This window comes from Madurella fahalii, assembly GCF_045866475.1.
Source record: "Madurella fahalii IFM 68171 DNA, scaffold_1, whole genome shotgun sequence".
NCBI classification, from domain to species: Eukaryota; Fungi; Ascomycota; class Sordariomycetes; order Sordariales; genus Madurella; species Madurella fahalii.
In genome coordinates, this window is record NW_027263971.1 from 1988924 (window position 1) to 2008732 (window position 19809).

At 56.1% G+C, this 19809-nt stretch overlaps 6 protein-coding genes across 6 annotated transcripts; 3 read left to right on the forward strand and 3 right to left on the reverse strand.

Annotated features, from left to right (window-relative positions):
• Positions 1–1575: 1575 nt before the first annotated feature.
• Positions 1576–2125, forward strand: MFIFM68171_00617 (uncharacterized protein; the record flags this gene model as incomplete). The annotated part of the gene is made up of 3 exons (XM_071056039.1): positions 1576–1633; positions 1691–2007; positions 2066–2125. The coding sequence occupies 3 exons, from the start codon at positions 1576–1578 to the stop codon at positions 2123–2125; spliced, it is 435 nt and encodes a 144-aa protein (XP_070912140.1).
• A 1712-nt stretch (positions 2126–3837) lies between these two features.
• MFIFM68171_00618 (Ribosome maturation protein) lies at positions 3838–4894 on the reverse strand (the record flags this gene model as incomplete). The annotated part of the gene is made up of 3 exons (XM_071056040.1): positions 3838–3894; positions 4442–4565; positions 4731–4894. 3 exons carry the CDS (start codon positions 4892–4894, stop codon positions 3838–3840), a joined length of 345 nt encoding a protein of 114 aa, XP_070912141.1.
• Positions 4895–5941: 1047 nt separating this feature from the next.
• Positions 5942–9155, reverse strand: MFIFM68171_00619 (Round spore; the record flags this gene model as incomplete). The annotated part of the gene is made up of 7 exons (XM_071056041.1): positions 5942–6789; positions 6846–7079; positions 7139–7373; positions 7425–7643; positions 7691–7891; positions 7976–8299; positions 8349–9155. 7 exons carry the CDS (start codon positions 9153–9155, stop codon positions 5942–5944), a joined length of 2868 nt encoding a protein of 955 aa, XP_070912142.1.
• Positions 9156–10414: 1259 nt separating this feature from the next.
• On the forward strand, positions 10415–11288 carry NAS2 (putative 26S proteasome regulatory subunit; the record flags this gene model as incomplete). The annotated part of the gene is made up of 4 exons (XM_071056042.1): positions 10415–10567; positions 10620–10692; positions 10746–11080; positions 11160–11288. 4 exons carry the CDS (start codon positions 10415–10417, stop codon positions 11286–11288), a joined length of 690 nt encoding a protein of 229 aa, XP_070912143.1.
• Positions 11289–12064: 776 nt separating this feature from the next.
• On the forward strand, positions 12065–12990 carry GSP1 (GTP-binding nuclear protein gsp1/Ran; the record flags this gene model as incomplete). The annotated part of the gene is made up of 5 exons (XM_071056043.1): positions 12065–12130; positions 12233–12325; positions 12385–12538; positions 12594–12799; positions 12862–12990. 5 exons carry the CDS (start codon positions 12065–12067, stop codon positions 12988–12990), a joined length of 648 nt encoding a protein of 215 aa, XP_070912144.1.
• A 1825-nt stretch (positions 12991–14815) lies between these two features.
• MFIFM68171_00622 (WSC domain-containing protein) lies at positions 14816–18384 on the reverse strand (the record flags this gene model as incomplete). Its single annotated transcript, XM_071056044.1, has 4 exons — positions 14816–17414; positions 17469–17625; positions 17680–18208; positions 18334–18384. The coding sequence occupies 4 exons, from the start codon at positions 18382–18384 to the stop codon at positions 14816–14818; spliced, it is 3336 nt and encodes a 1111-aa protein (XP_070912145.1).
• Between the last annotated feature and the right edge of the window lie 1425 nt (positions 18385–19809).

Below are 19809 nucleotides of genomic sequence, written 5' to 3' on the forward strand. Positions count from 1 at the left end.
CAATTTTCACGTCCCGGCCCTCTCGCCTCTCGCAGCGAGGCAATGGGCTGGAGCCATGGGCCAGCGGCACGCAAGCAAAGTTGCGGCGACCCGTACTGTACTGCACACACCCCACCCGCAGCCAGAATCCAGCCAGATCGGATCCTGGGGCGGCGGCCGGTTGCTGAGGCGTCGGTGGGGGACAACCCTGTTTCCGTTTGTGCTTGACGAACCGCCCACCGCCCACCGCCCGCGGAACAGAGTTCCGTCGTCGACTGCTGCAATGAGGAAGATTGGCCCGTAGTCGCTTGTGCACACAAGCAAGGCGGTCTCGGCCGTGGCTGGCGGGCCCGTCTATGTAGCTTCGAATGTTTCTCATCTTTTTCATCTTTTCTTTCGGTCTTTTTACACTACGTCCTTTCTCCCCACCAGGGTAAGGTACGTTTGGCCCTTGTCCCCTTCTCAGGTTCCCACCCCGCCCGTGGCATGGGGCGTGTCAGAAGTTACGCGGGATCCCCACTTTCGACTTACACGCCTGCACATCGCCCCATGTCAGTGCTATGTACAGTAGTACTCCACGAACTGCCAGGTACTCCGTCCCGGTTCTCGCCCGACCCTGCCCTGTCGCTTCTTAAACTCGCATGGTCCCGGATGTCTGTCGATCAAGCATCCGTCCCCCTCCGTACATACATTACATACAGGCCCAGACACCCCCTTCCGCCTCAAACCCTCGCTCTTGGAAACAGCGAGCGTCTCTGATCCCCATCGCAACTCAATGCGAGGACCACCCTGCCTCTGAAGACGATACACTCCATCGCAGTCGAGCGCCGTCTGATTCAGACCCCCGTACATCTCAAGCACACCCTTGGCCGCGTAGCGCTCGATCCGAAGAAACGACCCATTGGATTCTTGAGAAACCCATCAATGCCGCCCGGATGCCTGCCATCATCCTAGATCAGATCGGAAGGACTTGGATCTCGAACAAGCGCAATTAGCATCCAGCCATCACACGACACACTTACCCCCCCCGTCCCCCCCCCCCCCCCCCCCCCGGTTACTCGTCTGATACACGAGCTCCTCGAACCCCCCGGTGCAAGCCCTCTGGGCGGGTACCATCACTCCTCGTCTGGTCCATTGCCCGAGATCGTCTTCCGCAGGCCCAGCCTCGAGGCCCAATATTATCCCACTGCACCCCGCCGGCTCTGGTGATTTGGGATTCCTCCGCCTTTCTTCGCCCCGCCCACTTCTGTTTCTTCGCCGCCGCTGGTCGATAGCCCTCTTTCATATCGACGCTTTCTTTCTGGGCCTTGTCCCATTCAGGCCGCCAGTGTCCCACCCGCAGGTCCGGAACCTTGCCTTCCTTCGACGCTTGTTGTTTTCTGTTTAGTTTTGGGTAACGAGGTTGTTGCGCCGGGCCGCCTTCGACCAGACCGACCTTCACTTCTTGGGCATTTCGGGATTGTTGGTTTGGGGTAATCATTAGCGTGTTTGTTGGACACGGCAAGAGGCAGGGAAATCAGTTGACAGTTTGGGTCATCGAACGGAAGGTCAAAAGAAACAAACACAGTGTCGGCCTCGCTTCGCTAGTCGGCAAACATGGGAAAGCTAATCAAGAACCACTGGGCGAGACTCATCATCTTGGCCTCGGCGACCTGTACGTGGCCCCCGGATGGAGGATGTTCAAAGCCGAATGCTGACCTTGAGCGTACAGACCAGATCGCTGCCGGGATAGAGGGGTTCTTCTGGCCCAAGATCTTCTGGGACTTCCTCACAAAGACGCTCGATCCGGCGGTCAAACCTATACCGGTACTCCAGATCATCAACGTACTGTTTGGGCTCATACTCCTGGCCTGGGAGTGGCCCCTTCACTTCCTCGCCGGCTCCAGCCTCCACCGCAGCCTTGAAGCCCGCCTCGCTTTCCTCCCTCTCACAGCCCTTGCCGCGGCTCTGATGTACCAGGGGACCAATGCTGCCATTTACCAGGTGATTGGGCTGGCAGTATATTTTTGGGCGTACAGCGAAGGCGAGGTGCGTTTTCCTCTCTCCGTTCTATTCCCCTATTCTTTCGCATGCTAACCTGAAACAGATGATTTGCGCAAAGCCGTGGACTCTCCCTCAGCGAGGTGCGCGAGGGACGCGGGTCTAAACCGTGGCAGCGATGGGCGGACGCACGCACATATACCCTGTCTATATTATCCCGCGTGGCCTGAATATTTTGCCGTCCATCACCTGCGTTCGCCCCCTGTGTCCATCTCCATCAAGTCTAGCCAGCCCCCAGGCCCCCTTCGAGCCGGTATCTATACGCATCACATAGCGACGATGACGAAGGTGAAGGGAACTGGGTACCTTGTTGGATTGGAAAGAGGGGGATCTGAGCCATAGTTGGAAAGGAGAACCCGTACATATGACAATCATCAGCCGGAAATACGCATTTCCCATTCTTAAGACGACAGTCTATATCCAGTTCTGCTGTTTCCCCTAGCCTTTTTTTTTTCTTTTTCTAATTCACTCATATATCATGTTTCAGATGCTGAGCCCTGAACGGCCACGTCTCACGCTGCATCGGTTGAGTGGAATACCAGAGAGGAGAGCGGGAGTTGAGCGGGAGTTGAGCGGGGAGTTGAGCATTGCGAGCATTGCGAGCATGGCGTTGCTGGGTTTACATTCGGAGAGGTGTGAGCGAGCAGGAGGTTGGTGGGTAGCACAGGGCTTATGGAAAACACGAGGAAGGCACGCGATGTAAGGTGGGATCATGATGTGCTCGGCCGGGACCAGAGAGGAGGCCGATGTAACGGGGTTGGAGGTACCCCTAGTCATGGTTTGCAGCCCGCTGGTTTGGATTAGGCTGGAGAAGCAAGCGACAGTCTGTTGGTTCTTTGATAGGGCATCGGTTCAGCTAAACAAGCGCCAAGCTACATCAGCTTGTGTGTATAATGGGAAAACGACGTTGAAGCACAGCAGGATCATCTTATCCCGTGTCCCTGTGGCTCAGAAGGGCGGCTGGTGCAGGCCTACGTTTCGTGCGCGGTAGCACAACTGACGCAAGCAGGTACACTGAAGAGACGGATCAATGAGGTACGTAGCTTGAGAACCAGCCTCATCTTTAACCGCGATGCATCATGTCGCATCCCAGGTACAGTCAGTACACTTCATTCGCAGGCTGAGACCGAATCATCTCTGAAAGCTCCGAGATTGAAGCCTCAAGTCGAAAACGACAAATCACGCTCTGTCAGTCGCCCCCCGACATGCCTCAAAATCCTAGCGGCAGACGACACACAAGATGGGCAAGCCAGCCACTCAGCGGACGGAAACACCCGATGTCTCGGATCAGTTGGGGAAGGCCACGCTTGTCACGTGGCGCTAAGCACTCGCTAAGATCCCTGGAGTTAAGTCAGCAACCACGCTGAGCAAAGCGAGGCAGCCAGTCATCAATCACCAAGCACCGAGAGCGATCGAGCTTTACGGGACACGATTCTGCTGTGGAATCGCTCTACCCGTGTTTTACACCATGCACCGAGTGAGACAAACATTTTGAGTAAGCGAGCACAATCCCTCCGGCGGCTTGAAGTCCGCTTCGGGCGGGTCGATTGACGAGAAAGCTATTGAGATGTTCCGCTGCCGTCTCAGCGTTCGTCCTATTCCCTACAGTGCGCTTGGGTGAGGCTGTATAGGCAGGCTGTATTCCCGTCTTCTCTCCTCCCCTCTCTCGCTACTTTGAGGCGCTCCAACCCATCATCTTCTCCAACTACTGCATTCCTCCCCCGGATCATCACATGCACGAACTTAATTTGGCTCGCTCTTCCTGGGTCGTATCACAGTAGGATGTGACCATGACCGGCTTTGCTGTCGTTTCCTCCTCTAGCGGGTGATGTAGGGGCCGTTGGAGTCGTTCCTCCGACCTTGACGCTCACTCATCTGTAATCGATACATGTCAGCCCACGCTCTTTTCTTCTATTAATGCCGCACTTCAAAGGTCTGGGGAATCGAAGCCGCTACCAGGCTGCAGGGCGCCACTTGCGCCACTGGCGTCACTGGCGGCCGCAATAGGCGCCGTTTGGATGACTTTCACAACATCTAGCGCGACCAAACGCCACATAATTCTCAAACCTCACACCGGGGCGGCATTCCATGGCTTACCCCCCCTGGCTTGCCCAGAGGATTATCGCCGAGAGGCGATCGGTGAAGCCAAGTGCCGGAGGCTCAGCGAACGCAGCCGGTTTCGCCAGCCGCCGAGCCGTCAGCCCCGCGTCGTCATGTTCAGCTGGCTGGCTGACCGCACCAACGGCACTGCAAACCCTGATTTTTGTCATCTGAACCTGCACAGCTGCGGCGGCCACCATCAAGCTCAACCTCGGATACATCTTCGAGGAGCAGCGCCAGAACTCGCGGGGGGGTTGTTTGGTCGGGCTGGGGGGGGGAAGAGACGAACAGGAAAAGGGGAAAAGACTCCAGACTGTCATACCTCAAACTCCTGCAAATTCCCCTTCTCCAGGATCTTCAGCACCGCGTCATTCTCATCTGATGTGCCAAACTCGTTCTCGAGCATCGCATTTGACGCGCCTTCAAGTATGCCCTGAGCGCCTTGCCTACAGGTAATCCAAATCAGTGCTTGGTCCTTCTTGATTGATTGCGCCATACCCTACCACCTGGGTATCACCTATCACCTATCACCACCACCACCACCACCACCACCACCACCATAAATGGCTCTGGCCGTACGAAACAGCGGGTTTGAGAAGGGAAAAACTCACCGATGCGTGGTAAACACCTTGAACGAGGAAACTACCTGGGCTAGCGGCACCGACCGGTCGCTGAGCCACTTCTGGTAGTCCTCCACACTATCCAGGAAGACGACGAAGTCCTCATCTTGGCCCTTGTAGTGGATTTTGACACGGTTGACGTCTCCGCGAGTCATATTGTTTGTTTTCTTTTTGTTTCGAACGGGTAGAGTGGTGGCGGCGGTGGGCAGGAATTAGCCGTGATGTGTAAATCGGTGGTGGATGTGTGTGCAAGTTGCAAGGTTCGAAGGTCAAGTCCAAAGTCGCTGCTGCAGACAAGCAATTGAAGATGTTGTAGGTAATCAAGTCGAAAAGGAAGAAGCGGTAGAAGTGCCTTCTTGAAATAGATATGTGAAGCTGCTTCTTGTAGAGGTCGTGTTTGATCCAGATGCTCCTGCCCCTCATAAATACAAGCATCGCGAGGCAGGACCAGAAGGTACTACGTCATAGGTGACGAGTGAGCGTGCAACCGAGATGGGAATGCCCCGCTTCTGACACTGTGTAAATTGCGTTGTGGTTCGATGTCAAGAACAGTTCAAGCACAACAAGCGCAACAACCGACTTCTGGAACGCCAACGAAGCACATGACGATCGGATGGAAACCCAATGGACTCAATCTCGACCTCGCGTCCAATACTCTTCTGGGTTACAAATCCACTGTACCTCTGGGATTTTAAGCTTTTGACGAACAATGTGTTAACTTAAGAGGTATCCATACAGTCTTATCCACTGTCCGCACAGCGAACCTCCACATCAGAATACTGTAGACACCAAGGTCCTGCAGCTCTTGACCCGTCTTCTACGTCACTTACTCAAACAGAGCCCGCTGGAACATTCCGATGGCATTGGTAGAGAGTACCCATCGCTTTCGTAGAACAGCAACAACGCCGCTACTGTGTAACTACGCTCTCAACAAAAGTAAACGTTGTAGTAACAATACGTCTATGCGCTTGATACGCTTAATCAAGAATGGTTGATCCTCTGGGCCTCCTTTGGAGATGCAGTTCCCTGTTCCAACCCCGTTAATCACTGCCAAAGTCCCTCAAGGGACCACAACGTAAATAGTACCAGCGCCAGTCGTGGCGGAGGCGAACAACAAAAGAAAAGGGGTATCGTATGTGTCTCACCACCTCCCACCATCCGTCCCCGCAGCCCAAGTATCGTTTTGTGTTATCTTGCCGCCCTCACCGGAAAATGCTCCGAATACTCTGCACAACTACCTCCCGATGCCTCATTCCAGACTTCCTAGCCCACATACCGGGTAGCCTACGTGAGGGTGACGACACCTTGGCCGGGCTTCCCTTGGGCGTCGAGCACCGGCTGTCCTTCCGCAGCTCGTCAGTGGTCGACGATGTATCACTGAAATTTGACCGCTGCAAGCTCAGCCGCAGGGAGCTGCCCCTAGAGGGAGGGTGCAGCGCAGCCGGTGAGGGCGAGCGCTCTCGGGTAGTTCTGTCAGCACGAGGAAGACGCACCGTTCCGGCTTTATCCTCGGCCCAGTCTGAGCCTGACGGCGCCGACGATTGGATCGAAGGGGCCGACAGCGGCGGCGGGCACGTCTCTTCTTTCTGACAAGGTGGTGGCGTCACTGCCCGAGGCCCTTCCTTCACCCGACCTGTCTTCTCAGCGCCAGCGCGCCCACCACTGCCCTTCTGTTGATGCAGGCTCGCAACGCTGGGAGAGCGCTTGAGAATGCTCACAGCGCTCAGCCTCCGCATCACCGAGGACGCCGACGCCCGAACCAGTTGTTCGCTCTTGGACCGGCCCGGTATCCCGGGAAAGGGCAACACGTCTCTGGTCCAAACATCCGCTATGAGAGCTTCGAGTCGCGCCCTCTCGGCCCGAGACGGTGCCAAAACGGGTATGCGGTTATTGGTGGTCAAGAGGGACTGCGACCTGTTGATCCGAGAACCGTGGCTAGAAGTGGATGCCTCTTTCACTGCGCTCGTGTTCTTCAGGATGACCTGGCATAAGGTAGTCTTGGACCCGACAGTGGTTGCCCGATGTATCGATGTCTTTCTGGCTATGGCTCCTACAATCTTGGTTAGCCAACATGTACTTTACACGTTGTAACAGACGGGTAAGTACCTGGTTTTCTAAAAACAGTACCCAGGGGCTTAGCGTTCAACGAGAGGGTGCTGAATGCCGCCGGCTGGATTTGATCCTGACCATGGGTAGCGGCTGCTTCTTGGTTACTCTTCAGTCGCGTGCGCCATTCCAGTTCCTCCTTGTCGGTACACGCCGTTAAGATCAGTTCGTACAACTGCTGGTCGGATAGAAACACAAGCTTCCAAGAGTGCTGTGCCGTGTGGCACTGAAGCCCTGAACGCTGCTGTCAGCACAGCCTAGATAGAGCGGATAGTTCCCAGTAAGGGCCCTACCTCGGCCATTATCTACTTCCTCCAGCTTGACAGTCTCCAAAGCAATGCAAGCCTGAATTGTGTAGATCTGGTCAAACCTGCTTGCCGTGGCAAGGCAAAGCCAATCTCTGTACAGAAGAGCAACCATGTACTGGCCGTTTGCCCCTTCTTTGGTCTGCCAGCAGACGTGGAGAGCACCGCAGAGCTGTATTTGGCCAAACGATCTGATACGGGCTTTTGATGCCGCATCCAGCTGCTACACTTCTGTCAACGGGGAGCAGAGAGTATGATGAGGGCAGCGTCCTACCTGGTTTGGGAATACAAGTCTATCCTGGAGAATCCAGGTTTTCTCCAAAACCGATCTTACCCGGGAATCATCCGTCGCTCTATTGATCTCGGCAGTGGCCTCTCGGAGTCTGCTGAGCGTGTTCTCAATCTCCATATGTGAACAGGGACAATCAACCACAGGCGTGTACTTCAGCAGCTCCGAGAAGAGAAGGGGGTATTTGCACACTCGTTGAATCGGCTGTCCAAGTCAGCTTGAGTTTGCAGCTCCGGTAGGAAGGATTTCACCTTGACAAGGAGGTCACTGATCGTCAAGCTTTTCCTGGACTGATCGGCCTGACCGTCGGCAGAGACCAGAGACGCAGCAAGAGCCTCCAAACCTTTCTGGTATGACAACCAGCCCGGAATCGTCCGATGTGCCGAAGCAACATCTCTGACCATCAATTCGTACTTGGCACCGTACTCCTCATAGATGAAGAATCGGTTCAACTTGAAACGACAGAAAGGTTAGAACACACTGGCCATGTCTCGTGGTGGGGGTGGGGGTTCCACTCATAGTGAGCTGCTGCTCACCTTCTTGAGGAAGATCCTAGCAACTTCGGCGGCGGTCTGAGGCTCAGACAGTATTTCCGGAACGTCTTGCATCCGTGAGATCTCATCCTTGCTCTCCGGCACTGCGCCCAGGCTTCCCGACCGGTGATGTCCGCATCTTGACGTCTCATATTCGATCTGTTCCAATGGAGTATCCAGCTGGGTATACTCCGAGTGGGGCACAACACGATGCAACTGTCCCAGGATCCCCTCATGGAGCTCCACGATGTCATTTAAGTTCCGATTCACGGACGACCGCAAGCCCGGGGGTGTGTTAGGTAACGACGCGAGGATCGTGACATAGACCTGCCATTCGGTTAGCGCCAACTGTGATGTCGCCGATGTTCATACATACATTCATCAGGAACCGCACGTCACCGATGTAACTCTCTTCGGTGCTGATCAGCTCCTCCAAGATACGGCGCCTCCGCAGAGACCGTTCTGTGACGGCAGGGTCTAGAGTGATTTGCCGGTCCAGAGAAAAACTGTCTTGAGACATCCGTGGCTCCGTGATAGAGGCTCTGCTACTGCGATCTGTCCTTGACTGGCCACGAGATGACCGAAGAGTGTTTTTCCGGGAGCGCGTCAGCAGGCTCACATTAGTCATGGATATGCTGGCACTTCTAACTCCGGTTACGAAGCCAAAAGACGACTCGGAGGAGGACTTCCGACGATGAGCGGGTCCCCAGGTGGGAGGACGGCTGCCGTCTATTTCGCAAACACATGTGGAGGGGTCCTCTTCGCTATCCTGCATCTCCCGACGACGCGCAGCGCGTTTGTGCAAGGTTCTAATCCATTTTTGGAACGGTTTCGCCGATCCGGATACCAATTGGCCGTGGTCCAGGCCGGCTTGGGCGTCATCCTGGGGGAAGTCACCGGTGTTCTCGAACTCGTGCTCCTCCATGATAGCGTCCTCGGTGGGCATCTGGAAGGCATCGTCCAGAGCACACCGATCCTCGATTTCCTCCTGGCATGGTTCTTCTCTGTAGCCGACCGACATATCGTCTGAGCTCGCATCTCGGCTGCCGGCATCAGGCGAGTGGAAGCCAGGGGAGGTGGCTGGAGGAGCAATATCTCTGCCGAGTTGCTGGGCGTCATGCCCTGAATTAGTCGAGGAGAGCGGTAAGGAAAACGACCCAGGATCAGTGCCCGCGAGGACCATTATGCAAGACAGAGTCCCCAAGAGACAGAATGCGAAAACTAGTGTTCCAACAGAGCCCACAGGGCATCCAACAAGAGAAATGAGCCAGAGGGCCTGCCAGTGGTTCAAAACATGGTGCAGGGAATAGTAGGCCCAGCAGAGCCAAGGGGAGGGGAAAAAAACTTCGCGAGACATTTGGTGGGGAGTCCAGGCGAGGGCTAGAGAGGAAGATGACGCAGGAAATACCGATGCCCTGAGCTACTATGAGGCACCATGTTGTCCATGCGCGCGGAAGGAGCTGAACGACATCCATGTCCGGGAGCTTTGGGCCTACAAAAAGGCCGGATTGGGTCATTGCCATGAAAAACGTACGTCGACGGCAGCCACGACCAGCTACGCCGCTCGGTGACGAAGGCTTGTCCGGCATATCGGAGCAGCGCGCTGGCAGCGAACGCAGCGAGGAGGCCCGCCTGATTGGAGCATCGTCCCGGCTGCCACGATTGCTCGCACCCAGCCACGTTCGCTGTCCGACCAGATTCGGACACAATTGGGCACCATCCATCATGAGGCGAGCGGAAATGTCCAAACGAGCGTCTTCTAGCATGGGAAAAGTCACCAAAGCAGATCTGCTAGCACACGACGCCCGCTGCAGGCACGGGTGCCGGGTCTGTTTCCTGGGCCGAGCCCTTTCCGATCCCGGTCAAGGCGACGATGATCGCCATCGATAACAACCCAACGCCGCCGATTTCAGTTCGGGGTTGCCGGGAAAAGGCGTGGAAGAGGGAAAGATAAAAGAGAGAAAAGCATTGCAAAATATAGATCGGCAGTAGCACGCTACTTTGTAAGCATATGCTAGGCAAAGCCGGGATGGGCCTGCTGCGCTCCCAACGGAGTCAAGTCAAAAAAGCAAAGCTTGCATCGAAGTCCGTGACTGCAAAACTGATCAGAAGAAGCAACTGGGTCGCTGTAACTTTATTAGTGGGACCGGAAAGGCTGCCGGTATCCATCGGGCCCTGAGGTGGCTGTCCCACCGGAACGGGACGACCCATTGGGCGAAGACCCCGCCATTGGCTGAGAAACTGCAAGCACTCGGGCTGCTACCCCGCGCCTTGCATTCCAAGAGGTAAGAGAGGTCCCGCTGAACGCGTCATATGTAGCACGCTGATTGACGAAACCTCGTTGAACCTTTGAGGCTCGATCGTCGCCTGCAGCGCGTGTCTCGGTCTCAAAGACGATGAACCCCGCGCCCATTCGATTCCGGAAGGGGCTTGATGCTAAACATGAGCAATCTCCACGCGCCCACCATCCCTTCGGGGCCCACCACGACTCCCCTCGCAAACGGAAACGCAGCCCAACTCTCCATCGCCGAGCTCCAGCGCAAGAAGGACAACATAGAAGCGGAGCTTAAGGCTCTCGGCGGCGTGCTCGACTCGGTCCGTCATCGCAACGCCGCTACCGAGACGATCTGCTGACAGAGGCCCACAGCATGGCGTTGACATGAACACGAGCCTCCTCACCCGCGATGGATTTCCCCGAGCCGACATTGATGTGGCCCAGAGTATGAGAGCAGCGTTGCCGAGCGCGGTGGAGCAGACCGGCTGACCACTGCAGTTCGTACTACCAGAGCGCGCATCATCCATCTCCGAAATGACTGGAAAGATTTGATGGCTGTCATCGAGAAGCGCCTCCATGAGCACTTTGCCAGCCTCGAAGATGGCGACAGCGAAGCCATGGATCCTGTAAACGTCGATACTTCGATGCCGAGAGACGCCGTGCCCGAGACGTTAGAACAACCCTTTGCCAAGGTTAATACTGTGGTCGAGAACAGTCCGGCGGCTACCGCTGGTCTCAAGCCCGGCGACCTTATCCGAAACTTTGGCTACGTCAACCACGAGAACCATGACAGTCTCAAAAAGGTGGCTGAATGTGTCCAAGGCAACGAAGGGGTAAGTAGCAGCGTTTTGCCGTCTCTAGCCTCTCAACGGCGGTACATGCACGTTGAGCAAGAGGCTGACTGCCTTGTAGCAAAACATCCTCGTGAGGGTGTCGCGAACTAGCGGGGTCTCTCGGCCCCAGGAGCTCCGGCTGACATTGACACCGCGGCGCGATTGGGGCGGTAGAGGCTTACTTGGATGCCATATTCTGCCGCTGTGATGCTGGCTCGAGTAGCGGAAGCCTTACAAGCCGGGGGGATTACGGGCGAGCAGAATAGAACTAGGGTTGATTGGGCTCTGGCTCCTTGGGCCCTAAACCGGAGACCTGAGGTGGCCCCCCCCACCATAGCCCAAAGCCAGCATGTGCTCGGGCTGCATTGCCATAGGATTAGGCACCCCAGACCGGCGATGAAGCCTGCCTGGACAACCAAGACACTGTACAGCTGGTAGGAGAGTCAACAGGAGTAAAGCTGCGACACCTAGACAGGGGATGGTTGTCGACCGGCCCGATCCAGATAGTCGAGACGCTGGAATCAAGATGCCGTATCTTGCATGTATGCCTTGAAGAAGCACTTCGCATTACGCCGTCGGAAATGGTCAGCCCAGGCAAGACTTGGAAGCGAAGGTTCCATTTGAATCAGCTTTAGGCCGTCCAACTCCCACCTTGCGCACAGACCATCAGTGTCACGTGCACCCATCACCCCGCCGCCCAACGAGTTTTTCGTCAAGGCTGCTGAGGTTCCAAGAGCTGCCTTTCGAAAACAACATCACTTCCGGGCGCCACTCATTCTTGCAACCCGACCACTACCACCCTTTCCCATATAACATCCACAAATAAAAGGTATGCTTTGCTCCCCATTGCCGAGTCGCTTTTATCAGGAAATTTCTGTACCCCGCCATCAACGAAAGCCCCTCCATCGCTTTTGCGAAACTAACCTTGGCATCCTAGACTTGCGTCTTCCTTCTTCTCTCCTAATCGACACACATCCACACATCATGGCTCAGACGGTCTCAATTCCGACCTTCAAGCTGGTCCTTGTCGGTGATGGCGGTACCGGAAAGGTGAGTTCGCTGCCGCGACACGTTCCTCCTTATCTCGACCGACGCCGACTGCGGGGTTACGAACGGACCAGGTTGCTGACAATGGTTATGTTTCGTGGTTAGACCACCTTTGTCAAGCGCCACTTGACTGGGGAGTTTGAGAAGAAGTACATGGCTACACTCGGTGTTGAGGTCCACCCTCTTGGCTTCACAACCGTAAGTTGCGCCGCTCCGTCCCTTTTGCCAGGGAGCGTCATCTAACACAAAATGTCCAGAACTTCGGCCAGATTCAGTTCGACGTCTGGGACACTGCGGGCCAGGAAAAGTTTGGCGGTCTGCGTGACGGCTACTACATTAATGGCCAGTGCGGCATCATCATGTTCGATGTCACATCCCGCATTACCTACAAGAACGTTCCCAACTGGCACCGTACGTACATGACGGGGAAAGTGGGCAATGACAGGCATGCTAACGGCGCAACCAGGCGATCTTACCCGTGTCTGCGAGAACATCCCCATCGTTCTCTGTGGTAACAAGGTCGACGTCAAGGAGCGGAAGGTGAAGGCCAAGACCATTACCTTCCATAGAAAAAAGAACCTCCAGTACTACGACATTTCGGCCAAGTCGAATTATAATTTCGAGAAGCCGTTCCTCTGGCTGGCGCGCAAGCTCGTCGGCAATGCTGCTCTGGTATGCTGCCACGCGCTGATCTCGGAACCCCCTATCAAGGCTAAGACTAACAACGCTGCTAGGAATTCGTCGCTGCCCCTGCCCTGGCGCCGGCCGAGGTGACGGTAGACAAGAACCTTCTTGCGCAGTACGAGGCCGAGATCCAGGCAGCTGCCAACGAGCCCCTTCCCGACGACGAGGATGACCTCTGAGCGTCTTGAAAGCACCCCGCTCGTTACGTACGTCGATGAGTGGTTCAGGATGGTAATGCCCGTTATGAAAGGATAAGAGCATCTTCCGACGCACAGATGGCAATACAGGGCATTTGGGACGGGAATCAGGGAATACGCAGAGGGAAGGTCGATTGGGGAATTTTTGATGATGAATGGGAGAGCGGCGGCCAATATCTTTTCTTGACGTTTTGGTTGACCCCAGAACCGACCTCAACCAAATAACCTATGGAGCTAGATCTCAAACATTACTGCTATCGCAGTGCTAGGTAGATCAATACGAGACACAGTCTCATCACTTCATAACACTGGCCCTCCTGACACGCAAAGCGCCACTTGAGAACATGTCTTTTTTTCGTGGAGGAGTTTTGGGCTGGTCAGGCGGTGAAGGCCCCGCCATGTGGGGCGCAAGTATCATGACATCAAACTGCGGCGATGTTGTGCAGGCTTTGTGTTGGATGCTTTGTCAGCATTCGACCTTGGCAAGCACGGAAATGGAAGCCATGTTGCCACAGGCAACGCCCATTTTCCCTTCTTCTACTTTTGGTTGGTTGGTCGGTGTCTGGCAACTCATAGTATAGAAGCCGACCGCTCTCATAACACCTCCCCCTTTGAGAACGAGAGGGAGATGAAAATGATTGGTCAGTGCGTGCCGCTTTCTTTCTATCGTGGCCATGGAAGCCTACTTGTGGGTTTGTTTTTTATCTGACGCATACAAAATAGGAGCAAAGTTGGTGGATTCGAATGCAATTGTCGATGTTGATGTCGATGTTGATGTTCGCTTTCCCACTGGCTCGTACGGTGGAGAGCGAATGTTATTCCCCTGGAACGGTCCGCGGTTAGCATGAGGCGAATTCTGGCTCGAGAGTCGTTCTTTAATGGTTCTCTAGAGAGGTGTTGATTTTTTATGCTTTTTTTTTATTCTTCTTTTTATTTATTTATTTATTGGTCTTCGCGTGCGTCCTAGTTCTTGTCAGAGACGTTGTGTCAGTCTACTGGGTTTTGCAGGATTCCCTGATGTTACGCGACCCTGCCACGGCTAAGCCCTGCCGTGCGTTGTAGTATTACAATGGAGGGCCGAGGACGGTGTTCTTGCGACCCGACAACCCACATTGGCAGTACATGGATGTTGCGGAATGGTAGCGCCTTGCTTAGGTAGGCGCTGTGGCTAACCGCCACTGGTACGGATGGCAGAGGTGGAATACTTCGTCTCAACCTGTACCTGTTCGACTTCTGAAACAAGAGCGGGAGGCATTCTTCTTCCGGAATATGAAACAGTAGCATGAGATAATAGGAAACGCAAGTTAAGGAAAGGAGCGATAACTCAAAAAGTAAGTGAGCTGGGTCGTAAGAAGTAGGAGAGTAGCGGAGGCACAGCCTAACGGGATTGAATATAGGAGATGTGGATAGTCATCTATTTCATTTTACCCATGTGCCAAACACTACAAACTTATCAGGGGAAATAATTAAGTGCTTCAGTTGATCCGAGGCTATGCCTATGCCACCTGTCACTGGCAAGTGTAGCACCATCCTTCTTTTTGATGCCCTTTACTGCAGTGCCAGCCCATGAGAATGCGTATTCTGATGTCAAACCATCCCATCGGTTCCTCCCACCTTACCAGCTTGTTAGATGACAATGACAACTACCCGATGACAATGTAGATAAGCAAGGTCAAAAGAAATTAAGAGATATGTATTGAGATGTATAGTAGACTCGACATTAAAGCTTGAACTGCATTGTGCCCGTCAATGGAAACCTGAAAGAAAACATCTGAATGAGAGACATCAGACGTAAATCCCAATCTCCTCAGATACCCGGCGTCGTAAAGTCGGGATGCTGCGGCCAGTTACCAATCTGGCCCGGGTCGCCACCGATCCGGACGTACACGCCCACGGCAGGGATGCCGCCGTCGAGCACGAAGAACTGGTACCATCCGGGCGGTGCAATGTTGGCCGTCGTTGGCGCGTCGACCGTGCACGATGTACCTTGGCACGACACCCGCGGCATGATGGTGCGGGCGCCCATCGAGTTGCCGTGCGTGCTCGCGACCGAACCGAGCATCGTAACCGTGATGGCGCCGTTTTGGGCGGGCGATCCCAGGGTGAAGGGGATGTTGGCCTGGCCCCAAGCCCAGTCCTTGTTAGGGAGGTTAAAGGTCGGGCGCGGCTGGCCGCTGAGGAGGTAAGGCGGCAGGAACACCTCGACGCGGTACTCCTCGGGGTTGACACCGTCCTCGGGGTTAGAGCCGGAAATGAGGACGCGGCCGTCGAGCAGGGTGATGGCCTCGCTGTGGTACATCCGCGCAATGGTGGTGTTGGCCATGACGGTGATGCGATGGCCCAGCGGCTTCTCGGGGTCGTAGAGGAGCGCATTGAGGTTGGGACCCACGCCGAGACCGAAGCCGGCCACACCGTGGTGAGCACCGTTTGCGATGAGATACGTGCCGTCCGGCAGAGGAGCCATGCAAGACATGACGCGGAACGACGGCATGCGCTCAATCTTCCACTCTGGGTTGGCTGCCTCAGGGTAGATGGAGACGCAGTTGTCGATAGCGTTGCCGGGGCCTTCGGTGGAACCACCGCAGATGAGGACACCGAGGGGATCACTGTACGGGTACTTCTGAGGCAGCAGGACAGCCGCGCCCTCGAGAGGGTACGTGCGGCCACCCTTGTCGTCGTTGACGGCACCAGGGGCGTTGGGGAGGGTTTGGATGGTGTTAAACGTGACGGGGTCAAGGATTCTGGCCTCGTTCCAGTACTGGACAAAAATGCCACCGCCAGGCAAGACGCAAATGAACGGGTACAGGTTGTTCGGGTGGGTGCGGTCAAGCCAGTCCATGTAGAGCGGAGCCTGTCCGGTGTAGGGCAGAACCTCGATCGAGGGAGTAGCGGCATCATTGGACCCAATCGAGCCACCAATGACCATGATGGAACCGTTGGCCATGACCATGGCACTAGGGTACCAGCGGCCGGCTTGGAGCTTAAGGACATTGACGTTTTCCTCCCAATCGTGGGTTCCGGGCACGCCGGGCGAGCCATCGGGCCAGTAGACGCGAGTGCCGTACGTAGCGTCGCCGGCCCAGCCACCAACGTTCAGCTGACGACCGGCCTTGTCGGGCAGGGTCACGCCGGCCGCGCAGAAGACGTCCGTCTTGATGTGGAGTTCACGGAAGGTCAACGTGGCGAGATCTAGCTCGTAGACACCCGTCTCGTTGCCCGGGCCAGTTGCTCCCTTGGAGATGAACGACACCTTGCCGGTGACGGTCTCCTGGGTGATGAGTGGGATGTTCACGCCGTCGACGAGGAATTGGTACTGGCCGGCGTGGTAATCCTGAGGGAAATCCCAAGAGTAAAACGGTTCACCGGTCCAGAAGTACGTGGTGAGGCGGCTGAGACCACCGCAGATGGCCGACGCATTACCAACGCAAGGAATGCCGCATTCGGACTCGGGACGGAAGGTGGCGCCGCGCGTAGCAATGTTGGCCGGGTCGCCGCAGTAGCACTCCTCACCGTACTCGAGACCAGCAGCATGGTAGCCGAACTCGGCGCACCGATCAAGGCACATCTTTGGCGTCATGGTGCCGGGGAAAAAGAGCTGCCAGTAAAAAGTGCGCTTGTCTTCGATGTTATCCTCGACACAGCCCTGATAAGTCCAATCGCCGACTTCGGGCTGCGGAGCCGGGGGAGCATACATCTCGGGGGTCCCGTTGGAAACAATGCTCATACGGTCACCGGCGCCGCACTTCTGGGTGGGGTCGCCGGGGCAAGGGGTACTGCAATCCGAATCGGCCGTCTGCTCACCACCATTGTAGATGGCATTGCCGCAGAAGCACTGTACGGCAAACTGAGTGCCCGAGATGCTATACCCCGCACCGGCGCAAGCGTTGGCACAGACGGCAGGGCTGTTTGTCTGGCTGTCGGGAATTTGGTGCGGAAGAATACGTCCCTGTCGCCCGTCAATCCAGCATCCGTGGTAGCTCCATCCCTCGGGAACACCGGTAACGACGGGCGGCGGCGAGGTGGTTGAAGGGCCGGAGGCCGAGGTCGAGCTTGGCGGCGCGGTGCCATTCCTGGCATAGACAGACAGACGATTGCCGGCGCCGCAATACTGGTCGGGATCGCCCGAGCAAGCAAAGCTGCAGTCGGAATCCGGGGCGAGAACGGAGCCGGTATTGAAGCCGTTCCCGCAATAGCATTCGCGGGCATACTCGGTGCCGAAGTACGTAAAGGCGGAGCAGAAGCTCTGGCAGGCCTCGAGGGTCATGTCATCGGAGGCAAACGTCGCCCCGCTCAGGGCGCGACCGCCGGTGCCCTCGGTCCGGCATCCATGCCAGAGGTAGTCACCGACAGCAGTGGGCTGGGCTGGGCCGGCCCGGCTGACGACGGGCGTGGTGCTGGTGGGCGCTCTGCGTCCTGTCAGTTGTTGAGCCAACCTTATAGCACTTTGGGGAAATCCTTACGCTTGGGTCGAGGTTGCCGTTGGATCGTACTGGTTCTGATAGTTGTACACATTAAGACGACTGGGGCCGCCGCAGATTTCGCTGCTATTGCCATTGCAAACCATGGAGCAGCCACTGGTAGCCGGGGCGCCGCCGTTGGCGATAGTGTTACCGCAGACTGTTGCATGGTCAGCTCGCCGGCCTTATCCGAAAACATCTCTGCACCACTTACAGCACTCTCCGCCGAACTCGACACCGGCAAGGACATAGTTGTCCTCAAGGCAAGCAGCGGTACACAGATCAACCGTCAGCTCCGCGCCGGGGATGCTGCCGACAGCATGTGTGAGAGCCCGCCCGGTCGTTCCCTCCGAGTAGCACCCCATGTGGAAGAAGCCGTTAACACCGGGGTTCGGTTGCGGTCCGACAACGGCACTCGTGTGGAAAAGCGAGAGCCTGCCGCCGGCACCGCAAGGCTGAGTGGCGTCTCCTGAACAGGCCATGCTGCAGACAGCGTCGGCGACCTGCTCGGACTCTGCGGAAATGCTGTTCCCGCAGAAGCATTCTACCGAGTACTCGGTCCCGGCATATTGGAAACCGCGCGAGGAGCAGAAGGCCGTGCAGGCCTCATTTGTCATAGCCTCACCGTCGGCGTATGAGGCCCCGGTCAGCGTCCGGCCAGGCACATCGGTGTAGCATCCTTCATATTCCCACCCGTCAGGCAGCTCTGTGGGCACGGAAAGCTGGGCAAACGAAAGGGGGAACTAGTAAGTATGTCAGCAATCTTTGCCTTACCAATTTGATGAATGGTACTCAGTTGAACGGATTCCCCCGGGGGGGGGGGGTTGGGGTGGGGGTGTTAGCGATTCGTGAAGGCAAGGGAGCTTACCGAAGACAAGAGAAGCGACGAAAACAACGTCTTTGCAGGTGAGGCCCTCATGGTGAAGATTTGCGCGCCCTAGGAGAGGACGCCAACACCAAAGACAGGGACACACAAGAAACGAGTGACAGGGTTAGAACAACCACAGGTAAAGCAAAGGACGAAGGCAGGATGCGGGGGGTCACATCTCTATACTATATAATGCCAACGATGAGGCGGGTCCATCGTGCCGAGCCCGTGGTGTGGTGCATTGTGCGAGCTGGGTTGCTGCGTCCGTACACAAGGAACACGAACAACACCACCGAGTTCCTGTTCGCTGGGAACGGGGCCAGCAGGGGGTAGGACAGGGGAGCCCCGCCGGGCTAGCAACCCCAGAGACATGCGAGTGGCCCAAGCCATGGCGCAGAATGGCCTGGCCAAGAGAAGAAGCGAGAACGGTGGAGAGAAATTTTGGATAGGGAGGGTGAGTGCAACAGGGGTCCTGCACGGCATACCTCGGACTGCAGAGCGTGCAGAGCGTGCAGCGCGCCGTGGAGGTACTGCTCGTATGTGCTGTAGGTGCTGTATTTGTACTGCACATACCACGTCAAATCCGCAGTTGTAATCTCTGGCGGCAGCAACAGCCGCCCTGTCGAGGGCGCACTGGTTCGAACGTTGGTAAATCTCGCCTGGCGCCTAACTATCGCCGTAGAACGGTGTCGCCGGAAATGACTACAAACACCACTCTGGCGAGGATTTTTGTCGCGAAGCTGGCGCCCCTGAGCTGCCCGGGCGGGACGCAGGAACGGCTTGTGACGAGTGCCTGTTGCTCTACCCTATCCCCTTGTCAGGATGGCGCCGATTTGTCCTGTGTAAGCGGGCTGAACGCCAGCAAGCTGATGTGGAGATTAGCTGCCAAGAGGCAAGTCCAGATCAGCTCCTGGACTCGCCCCTCTGCCATGCCCAGGACCCCGAGCGAACCCTGCAGGCATTGGGCGGATCCGTTCTTGGCTGGCTGCCCGATAAATGCGGGTGCAAATGCATTTTGTGTGACGCCAGTTCCGTGGCTGCGTGGGTCAGGATCAATACGAGGCCAGAGCGCCATCGAGCCTCGAAGGGCAGGCAGTTTTGTCATGATGGTTACATTCCTCTGCGCGCCTCTCACCGACGGTCAAGAGTCACGACTCGCTGGCGTCGCCTGACTACAAAGGATATTTACACGCGTCTCTCGGGTTGGCCTGATTCTTTCTCGTTCGACCTTTATTGCTGTTGCCAAGAATCCCAGATCGCTAGGCTCTGGGGCTATTGAAGATTGACCCTTGCTGTTGGGACGGCGCCATGGAGGTTATCGGACGGGGCTCGCTATCAAAATCGCCAGGGAGGGGGTAAGGCGAGAGCAATCTGAATCATCTGATAGCAAACAAAAAATATCTGGCCTCGAGCGGTGACAAGTATCCCAGGGCTAAAAACGTCAAATAATCTGGTGCTGCCGGTTGGTGCTGGCGC